The sequence below is a fragment of the Amblyomma maculatum genome, chromosome 5, assembly GCF_055883805.1.
Source record: "Amblyomma maculatum isolate TAMU_Amacu chromosome 5, ASM5588380v1, whole genome shotgun sequence".
NCBI classification, from domain to species: Eukaryota; Metazoa; Arthropoda; class Arachnida; order Ixodida; family Ixodidae; genus Amblyomma; species Amblyomma maculatum.
The window spans coordinates 122,528,732-122,539,811 of record NC_139348.1 but is presented as its reverse complement, the minus strand read 5'-3'; the positions used below and the strand labels follow the sequence as shown (position 1 = coordinate 122,539,811).

At 44.6% G+C, this 11,080-nt stretch overlaps 1 protein-coding gene across 1 annotated transcript; it reads left to right on the top strand.

Moving 5' to 3' along the window:
• Nucleotides 1–3,754: 3,754 nt before the first annotated feature.
• LOC146189393 (uncharacterized) lies at nt 3,755–7,148 on the top strand. Its single transcript, XM_084604224.1, has 4 exons — nt 3,755–4,031; nt 4,175–4,197; nt 6,080–6,121; nt 6,858–7,148. The coding sequence occupies exons 1-4, from the start codon at nt 3,989–3,991 to the stop codon at nt 7,086–7,088; spliced, it is 339 nt and encodes a 112-aa protein (XP_084460350.1). The 5' UTR covers nt 3,755–3,988; the 3' UTR covers nt 7,089–7,148.
• Nucleotides 7,149–11,080: the final 3,932 nt, after the last annotated feature.

Genomic DNA, 11,080 nt, shown 5'->3' with positions numbered 1-11,080 from the left:
TTCAGGTCAGGCATAACGCGGGAAAAGAGCTCGCGGACAGTCGCAAAGCAACACAGTCATTTCATGAGGCACTTAAATTGTGGAATGAGAACCGAGTACCCGCCGTGTGTGCAGAGAAAGCAAAAAGCGGGGAGGACCGCGAGAGCGGCGCTGTCTTAAAAACTGATTTATTTATAGGAAGGGAAAGGCGCGGTAACTGCCTTACTTGTTTTCTGTGGACACCGCAACCGCGCCATAAGGGAAGGGAGGAAGATGGGAGTGAAAGTGGAAAGAGAGAAAGAGGAGCCGTAGTGGAGGGCTACGGAGAAATTTCGACCACCTGGGGATCTTTAACGTGCGCTGACATCGCACAGCACACGGACGCCTCTTCGTTTCGCCTCCATCGAAACGCAGCCGCCGAGGTCGGGTTCGAACCAGGGTACTCCGGCACAGTAGTCGGGCGTCTTACCACTGCACTACCCCGGCGGGGCAAAGAAAAGGTGTAGACGAAGAAGAGAGAGAGAGACGTATCGTGTTAAAGCCTTTGGAAGGAGGAAAGCGGCAGCCTGTTTCCGCTCTAACGAACCCGGGAACATCGAGAGTGACTGCCGAAGGAAGAAGGTAGTTTTTTTTCGCTCACCGACTTCGACACGGAAAATATGAGCCTGCGTTCTGGGAGACTGGGCCACCATGGTGGATTTGGTGCATCCTTCATTTGTTTCACGTCAGGATTTGACCGACGAGTGCGTGTGGATCAGACATATGAGACGGGAGGACAGCATTTGTCTGCCTGTCACACGCATCAAAATTTAGGGTACATTTGGCGTATTGCATATAGAGGCAGATATGTCAGTCACCTTGCAAAGCAGTTGTCGTACCTCTTTTCTAACCGTTCAAAGGCACAGCTGGAGAAGAGGAGACTGAGCTTCAGGGACCGTCCTGTACATGCACTTACGTTTTCTGAAGACTGTGAAATCGCGGCCAAGTTGAAACAGCTGAAGAGCCTGCTTACCGCGAAAGAAGTGCTCACGTAGACGCAGCGCCAGCTGTTTTCGCGAATGAGATGCCTTGTGCCCCGCATGGTGAATCGAGTGAGGAATCTGAAACCTCTTTGTGGGCTTCCGAACCGGACTGGTTACTTGAGCTGACGAATGTAAACGTGGATACGATAGCGGCTCAACAAGCGAGCGATGGCACTGTCCAAGTTCTGTAGTGTTCTGCCACTGAAAGAATGACGAGAAACAACGTTGTGCTAAAGGAGGAGGAGAAGGGAGCAATCTATCGGCCAGCGAACGGAGCCACACCGCGTCGTTGTGAGAAAAAAGCACAAAGAAGGATACTGCGACTTCGAAGAGGGCGCTTAAAAGAAAGCGCTGAAGCGGGCGCCGGCGAGCGCGTGTCGTCACTTGACAAGCCTTTGGTGCTGCGCCGCATGGCAATGGCGCACCGTGTGGAAGCCTCAGCGTTTTACAAGGCTGTTAGCGCTGGAGCGGGCGCCGGCCTTGACAATCGTCTGGTGCTGTGCCGCATGGCAACGGCGTACTGAGGGGAAGCCTCAGCGTTGAACAAGGCTGGACGCGACCTAGGTCGTGGTGCCTCAGCCTTCTCATCTCTCTTTCATGCCGCGGAAATTCGAAGCAGGAGATCGACGTGTTCGCTATTGGTCCTCTTGAGCTGCCAACATTATGGTTTCGTGTCTAATAGGCTAGAATTAAACATTACGAAGACGTAGTATATAATATTCAGAGCTAAAATAAACAATAAGAGGTGAGGCAATCATACTTAGAAATGAAAAGTTATACGGCGAGTACAGTCAAAAACGTACATTGGAGTTCTATTTATTGAATGTCTGTTGTGGTCTGAATATGTTAATGCAATGGGAAATAATATTTATCGATTATTTGGTCTTCTAAACAAATTTAAGCTTTTGTGACCAAGATGGCTTAAAACAGCCATATTTCAGCTTAAGTCGCGTCGTCACTACTTTCTGCTAATATGGGGGACACAGCACAGAATAATTTACATCCTTTGTTTCTGCTACAGAAAAAATTCATTAGAGCCACTCCCAAGTGAGGGTGTAGAGAGAGAATGGATCCATAGGGGCTAAAGCAATATTTCAGATAAACACTATTCAGCTCGCGCTTTGGGTGCACAATACAAATTATCACGAACCTGGTTTCTTTGCATTTGTAGTTGTACAAATAAGCCCACACCACTTTCGACATATTGTAATAAGAGCACCAAAAGTGCAACAACTAATGACGACACTAAAATCATCAGATACGAAATGAATGCCCTACTGAATGAAACCAGAAATATTCATGAAATCCTGTACAAATGTAAAATCAAGAAAAATACAAGAAAAAAGTGGTTGAAGTGCTGACTGACTATCTGGTGCATGGCTCGATGTACTGTAGTTTTCTATAGTAAACGAGTGCTATGTGAATAGGACTGCCTGTTTTCTTCTATAGTTCCCTGTCTTGCTGCAGCTTGTATCTCCTTAACAAATATGCAAGCTGTATAGTTACTATGTGTGTACGTTTATCTTGGGCTGCTGTTTCAGCGCTTTTAATGCTTGATGGTTTATATTTTTATGTAAAACACTTCAAGTTCAGGAATTGTTCAACTTCTTGAATTTCTTTTTTCGCGGGTGTTGCTTGCGGATTCTATCGTTTCTTTTTAATACGGGAAAAGTCAACGTGACTGTTACGCTTGGCGTATTTGTTTCTTTGGTATGTATGTGCCAAATGTAATTTGCTTGCCCTAGGGAGGACGGCCCTAGTAGATAATCATGCCTTTTGGCCTCCTTCCTGAAGTGTATGTGAATGCACTTAAAATAAATAAAGTTCTGAAGTTCTAAAAATGCCTCTTTGCAGGCTGAACCCCGCCGGGGTGGCGCAGTGGTTACGGCGCTCGACTACTGTTCCCAAGGACGCGGGATCAAATCCCGGCCTCGGCGGTCGCTTTTCAATGAAGGCGAAAAGCAAGGCGCCCGTGTGCTGTGCGATGCCAGTGTACGCTAAAGAGCCCCAGGTGGTCGAAATTTCCGGAGTCCTCCACTGCGGCGTCTCTCATAGCCTGAGTCGCTTTGGGACGTTAAAAACCCCACAAACCAAACCAAATCATTGCAGGTTGAGAAATATTGCTGGACCAGGATTGCACAGTGTATTTCGTCGGGACCAATTGTAAGCGTCAGAGGCTCAACTTGATATTCATGCTTTTACTAGCGTGCGTTATCTGTTTTGGATGGAATTGTGAGCTGCGTATGGGTTTGCACAGTCAGTCGTTGCTGAGATCTAGTGGTTACGCGGGCTGTAGTTGGAGGACATGGCCCGGGGGGTTTCCATATCATTAACCGGTGTCAGATTAAGCGACTCTTCTCGGGCCGACGCCGTCGGAGAGGCGCAGAGTGCGACATCTCCGCTTGCTGCTCGCGCACCACGGTATCTCGTTACGCGGTTGCCCAAACAGAGTGCGGGAATTCCGCTCGGCGGCAACGACTGCGCGTCATGCTGACAGCGGAAGCTGAGAAGATGCTCGGGATCTCGGTGTCAGGTGGCGAATTGCGTAGTCTAAGGGAAAGCTCTCGTCAGCTGGGAATGAATCCACAACAAGTAACACTAAGTTCCGGTTGGTGAAGTTGCTTGTGGAATCTGTCTAGAAGAGAATGAGAGAGTTAGGTGAGAAAAATGAACCGGGGCTGACGGTCTTCCTGGTTTGTTAGCGTGCGCAGTTAGCGTTCCAGCCGTCTTGTAGGCCTCGTGGGATTTACAGGCTGCTGTTTTAGGGAGGTATATTGCACGTAGCTGTTCCTCTTTCAAGCGGTTTTTCCTACGACCAACATTGCCACGGAGTTTCATGATGCACCCAAACCAGCACCAACACAAGAAGGATACTTGGGTTGAAATCCAGGGTCAGTCACTATATAAGGGGCGCCTGCCATGGAGGAGAGTTATTCTGCTGCAGAACTTGCTTCAGTCTTCACTCGTCTGTTGAATTGACTACCAGTATGGCCCGTGCCGTCACCTTTGCCCTGCTGCTCGCCCTAACTGGTAAGTACTTTTGAATGTTAAAAATTAAATAAGGAAAAGGATGAGTAATATCAAATCACTGTTCTCTTATCTCTTTGAACTTTTTCTGTATGTGCTTCATAGTTTGCCTTAATTTTAATTTTATGTCACTCCATTTTTTCCAGCTTTTGCCGTGTGCAGCGCCCAGGTAAGCGTCTTTTCACAAAACGAGCCCACGTTTTTTGGAATGCCACTTTTTATTCTGAGGGAAGTGCGGAGCATTGTAAGATAGTGCTCTGATCGCATTGATATGAATGGCCTTAACTTCCGGTGAACACCTTAACTTTGTTTCTGATATATGCCGTGACTTTACAACGCGTACTTAAGAACGTGCTATAGAAAACCAATTGCATATGTGTTTGGCAATTACTCGCAAAAACTGCGTGCCTGCGGATGACTATCTGCATTTATTTAGTTAATTTATTTATTCGGTTATTTATTTTCATTGTTATTGGGCAACTTTGCAACACTGTTAAACAGATTATGTCTAGAAATGTTTTCTGAGAATTTGTCAAAAACAGTAAGTATGTTGGCGGTTTTCTTTGGCGGCTGGAGGGTAGCATCAAATAAGGCGATCGAGTAAGATCTTAGAAATATATCAGACTGTACCAGAGGAAGAACGCAATTCTTTGTCTCCGCGATTTGTATTTTTCGAAGTAGTCTGCGCCAGACTGCAAAGATGCGTGTATTGATGTGCAAACCTAGTATGCATGATTACCTTGGCAATGAAGGGACGTGCATTAGGCTTGAAAAATATGTTTCGTCTTGGCACCCTGGCTTGGCATAGCAAAAAAAAAAAAAAAAAAAAAAAAAATCTGCGGATAGCTGTGAACAACTATAAGTCTGATACCCTCCATAATCCTACTCTAGATTTTGCATCGTGTCGTGTAAGGGATTGTTGCTAAAGCGCAAACCTGTTCACTAAAAATGCATCACTAATTATGTTAATTGCTGACAGTTCTTTTTGAAAATTCAAACCTAGTGGGCGGTGTAAAAGCTCAATGCTCCAGCCTTGCATCAATCAATCAATCAATCAATCAATCAATCAATCAATCAATCAATCAATCAATCAATCAATCAATCAATCAATCAATCAATCAAGCAAGCAAGCAAGCAATCAATCAACTTGTAATAACGCGTAAGAAAGCCATTTTTTCGGCAGCCAGTCACAGCAGTATAGCGGTCGTGGAAACAGTTTTGTTTTCGGGGTTGTTATCTGCATGGCGGGATTCTGATCGGCGCTCTTATTAACTGCGAGATCAATTCCTAAAGGCGGGTTAAATGTGCAACTCAGAGATAGGAACAATAATGGGTGCTATATCACTCAGAGGAAACTCAAGCAAACATTTGGTGGGACACCGAAGCTACGCATTTAAACAATACAACGAGGCAGAGTTCATCGCTCGCGTTTGCCGGCTTCCGTTGCGGGATTCCCGTTCGCATCTAATAAATTCCACACCCGCCTAAATCAGTAGTCGTTTATTTTTGCCTTAATTATCCCATAAATGCAGCATAGAGTCGTAAAATATCTATTTAGGTGAAATAGCACCCGGGACACATGAATTATTAAGTCGGTTAAAGAGCACGTATCATGACCGCTCTGACATCGGCTCACATCAAAACCCCGGATTATCGCACGGGTACAAGGGCATTGTAAAATATTCCTCGAAATAGAAACAAAACCTGTACAGTAGGGTATATCTTGATTTATAGGGCTGATATTTACCCCGCAGCAAGCAAGTCAAAGAATGTGTTTTCGTTCAATGCTTCTTGTGGCTTTAGTTTTTGGGTTACAATGTACGGAGTTTTTGAATACTTATTTCATTCATTGACTCTACAGCGTTACTGTCGTTTACCTTGTAAATACAGATATCATTTTTAACAGAAATGATTCAAATCGAATGTTTTCCCAAAAATGAAACGCAATCTTCGCACTGGCAGTCAGCGAATATTTTTTTGGATCTGTGGCTTCATCGCACTCGGCTTAGAAGCATGCATTTCAATTCTAACGCAAACTTTGATCTTTACAGAGAAGGCGACTCAACTTCAACTTCCAGCCCTCGCCTCCACGAGTAAGTGCATCTGGTTCGAAACCCCATATGGCGATGGATAGAGCATATTTGTTTGCTAAAATTTGTGAAAATTGCACGAAAGACTGCTTGAAACGTATTATCTTTCGGGTTACTAATGGTTTATAGCAGGAACTTATTATTTCAAGATTTGTAAGGATTATTAAGTCAACTGCTATGTGCGTAAAGAAATGTCGCCATCTACGTTGTCTAGAGCAAGTACATATCGCACATACGTTTTGTGTGATTGTACGAGTAGCTCAGCGTTACACGCACAGGAAATCTGCAAAAGTGCATATTTGTGCGGCTGCTACTACGTGCTGTATGATGCTCGACCACAAATAGCAGCGGGGGTTTTCAATGCTAGGAACAATCCATAAATTTCCCATGGCCGTCATGATACTTTGTTGCAAACGTATAAAACTGAACAAGTTAGATGTATCAATCTGTGCAAGGGCACTTCCGATGAAAACTGCAGCTCACGATGGCTTAAACTGCTTAATGCCATCGTGCCGGTCTATGCTGTCCTTTTCTTGTCATCGTTGTTTGGAATTTATGTGAGACGACGTTTTGTGTGCACCAAGTGGTTTGGTAACTGTGCGTAAAATGTGGAGTGGACAAATAGTACCGGGAATAAAATATACACATCTATTGCAGAAGTGGAGATTGCAGTGACCTGAACAGCTGGTCTGTGATATAAAAATGCGCGAATATTTAAACACACACAACTTCTTTGCAGCATCGTTTCACGGTTGAGGCCGAAGGTGGAGCCCGGGGCCGCCGTAACTTCAACGTGGGCGGCTCTGTCCGTGGCGAGTACGACGTGTATCGCGGGAGAGACGGCACCCGTGTGGTCGCTTCGGGCGGAGTGGCCCACGGCGCCACCCGTGTAGACGGAACCACTTACAAGGGCAGGCCCCAGGCTGGAGTGGGCATCGGCGTCGAGATACCTATCGGCAAAGGCAGATGATTCCTGTGTTCTGGCGATGCCACCGATTATTGTAAAATAAAACTGCGTTGCTCTTCTTGATTCCCTCTATCGCTTACTTTGCTGTTGACATATTCAACGTCAACGTGCACCGATCGGCACTTATGCTGATGCAGCATGCAAGAATGAAACAATAGGGCCAGTTGTTTGACCTACACCAGCTACACCAGTGCAGAAAAAATGTATTGTAGGTGTAGGAGATTTCCTACACTGGTGTAGCTGGTGTAGGCTAAACAAATGACCTTACTGTGTTGGTGCTGGGACACCTCGGCATCAAATGATAAGGTTTCTCGATGAAGATCGAATTTTCCTTCATGCAGCGGCAGACATTCGAGTTCAATAGTGATTGAGAATCTGGAGTGCTGTTGACTCGAAATTCATTTGAAAGTGGAATTGGGAAGAGGTGTTCAAAAGAAACTGAAAGGGAATGTGGATAAATTCATTCCTTGTCTCACATCTTTCAGATTGTCTTGAGGCTCTCGGTGACGCAGCTAGTCTAAAAGGGCGCACTAAACACAGCGTTTTGTTCTTAGTTGTTCGTCCTGTGAAACATATACTGGAAGTAACACTAATTTGTGGAAATTCTTGCGGCATATATTATGTAGTAACTTAAATCGACGAGAACTTAAAAAGAAATCGGAAGGCAATAAATGGGCTACAGGAAAAGCCACGCACCTGACCGCTGAGATATTTGCAAAATGCCTAACAGTTTGCAATTTCAAAAATTTTAAACTCAATTTTTCGGTATTGCTTCAGTATGAAGGTAAAAGGCGGTGATTGGAAATGCACAATCTCCAACGCGGCCGTCTCCATCCGTGGCGAGTACGCGTACGGCTGGAAGGTCGTATGCAAACAGCGAGCATCATCATAAGAAACAATTATACGTTTTCTGATTCTTTCAGCCGTCTAGGTTGCCCTAGGTCACACTTGGCAGAAACAGCGCGTGCTTATGCGAATGTCTAAACAAGCTGAATGAGGCAGGATCTAAGTGAATAGTTTGGGAAAGCTCCGAAGTTTGAATGTAGTCAAAACGAGCGAAACCTTCCTATTCTGAACGTCATTTACGGTGCCTGTATTTCAATGAAGCGGCTGTGAATTTGCGATAAGATTCTTGGGGATGATTGCTGGCTCACCACTGCACCCTTACATGCACTCGTCCGAGTTCTGTCTGTAGTCACTTACCCGTGGCCCATCGTGAACAAGAATGTGGAGGAAAAACGGGTACCTAAACCGTAGCGAGATTTCTACATTATTTAGCCTCCTTTCACCACCCCGCAGCTTCCAATGATACTGACATGCTCCAACGTACGCCGTCTTGTCCCTGGAAGCTCAGCATTTCGTATTTTCGCAGAGGTGTTTTGGCATTGTTATGTGGTGACTATAGTATCATCTATATTATCATCTATAATAATAATCCTGAAGTATTATTATACAGCTGTCACACGGGCATTTTGAAGGACCTCAAACCGACTATATATCGACTCGAAGGCCTTCGAAAGCTGCCACACGGGCGTTTTCAATGACCATTGAGTCGATAGTCTATCGAGTCAGCGGAGCAGCTTAGAACTCTATCGATATCTCGAAGGCCTTCAAACGTCGTTCATGGTTGTTAGCTTTGACCCGAGGAGCGGCACGCACACACGTGCACTACGCGTTTACGATATGAAAACATGAACAAGCGTTATTATTTTATATATTTAATTTACGCGGTGAAATGTTAATGTACTTAATAATTTAAAAATAGCATCGCCCATTTTTAAAGCGCATTATTGATGTGCTCTCTACCACTGTAATCTGCGCCGCTCAGAAAAGCAAACACAATGAAAAGCACAGCAACGTTGAGCACAGCAGTATGAACGTCAACAAGTAAAAAAAAAAAAAAAAAAAAAACAAAAAACCAAAACAAAAGTTGTTCTTGAATAGCAACTAAACACCTGCCGTTACTAAAAACGTAACAGTTATATTTTAATTTGAATTTATAGAGAGATTTTAGTTCCTTAAGCAAAACCGAAAGCAACTATAGTGGCGACACAAAAGTTTGGCCAGAACTATTTCAACAGCTTTCGAGTTTTGCCGTGTAGCAGCGGCACAACTCCTTCTAGTTCAATTGCGATTGAAAATCTCGAAAGCTATCGATTCAGTCGCCTTTGAAAATGACCGTGTGACAGGGATATTAGCCTCTGTCATGTAATTTTTAATGTTGCAATTAATATTTACAAGGGCACCTGCAGAGCACAATATTGACCGCTCTGCTATCCTTGAAGATGCAATGGCGCGAATGGTTATCTTAACTGTTTTAGAATTCATGAAGCTTGTCAAGTCCGGAGTTACAGGAGTTCATTGAAGCGTGCGAGCATCGAGGATCTCTTCAACATTTTCCTCCAATTGCACTTGATCATGTTATCGTAGAGAACCCCCCCCCCCCAAGCTAACTTCAAAAATTAACAACCGCTTGCTCAATGTTTTTCTTTGTGGAGGCATCGAAGGCTGGAAATAAATACAAGGTTGATGGATCCCAATCAAAATAATTGACTATTTTTTCCTGATGAATTTCGAAATCGTGGAGCATGCTTTAGTCAGAACGGGGTGGGTAAATCTCTTTTATTTGGTATTTAGCTTCAACCGTAGAATGTCTCTATGTCTAGTTGAAGATGTTGGATTGCGGTGTTTAACGTCCTAAAGGGACTCGGGCTAAGAGAGAGGCTAGAGGAAATGATGCTTACGTGGCAAATATTAAGTCCTAAACGACTGCGGCACAAAGCATACTGTGCAAGCGCATTTTGGCATTCCGCCTTTTTCCTTCCGTTACACCCGAAGAGTAAAGAAAGCAATACGGAACTTAGCTGTGCTATGCAAGCGAATGTGGCTACAAGTGGCTAAAATTCAATAAAGTGCTGTCCCTCCACTTCCGCCTAAAACATTTCCTTCATAAGAGAGAGAATAGTGGATTCTAGTTATTTCTGCCCCTAAAACACAAGACGCTTTTGTAATAGATAAAAGAAAGGCACAAACCGAGAACACAGTCAGTGTATTTTTGAGGATTTATTCAAGCTACGCGTGACCTTCGCCACAGCGCCAAACGCATCGTAGGCCCAAGCTCGCTTTGTTGTCCCCTACGTGAGCGGGATCAGCTGCTTGTTTTCACTCTACTGCCGCAATAAGTAAATTTTTCTCATGCCTTTCGCTCACAAGATCTTGTCAGTAGACTTGTGATGCAACAAAATGCAGCAGCATGCGAATGGGCAGAGGACGTTTGCCTTTCGAGAAGCTGAGGTAGCCCTGTCATCGTTACGACTGGCGGGCAGGTTACAGTTTCCGCCGGCACCTCTGATCATGATGCGATTTCTTCTAAAAAGCGGATTTGCTCTTTATTTTCGCTCAGCTGTAGGTTGCCTGTGAGCACAGATATCTAAAACGGACTGTTTTCTACATGTCGTACTATGCCATCATATTATATCTACAGGACACTACAGGCCGCACCGTACGTATGCCTTGGTGGTCGCACGAATACGGCAGTTCGAAAACTGAAAGCTGTATGTGGTGTCAATTCCAAACAATTAACAAAGCTACACCATTTGCGCACATCATTGATGAAGGTGCGCTATCAAACTTGTTCTGGCACTTTGGTAAAAGTCAACGAACAAATGTTTGCAAATATACTGATTTACTTGTTTCTCAGTGTATTTGTTATCCTTGAAAATATCAATTCTCGACAGGATACTCTCGCACCGGGTAACTTGGTTGCATAGGCTTCTGGACTGACGGCAGCAACACCATTTCCCTAAGGTTTTGCTTCACTTACGCAGTGGGCAGATCACATAACGTCCAATGAGAACTCCTCACCCGGGGAGCTCTGGTACGCATTCGCATTTCTACTTAGACATTGGTTGTGAATAAAGAAAACGGATCTGCCACATATACAAGGAGCCAACAAACGGCTGCAGCCTGTGCAAGCCGAGGCACCAAGTGGTTTA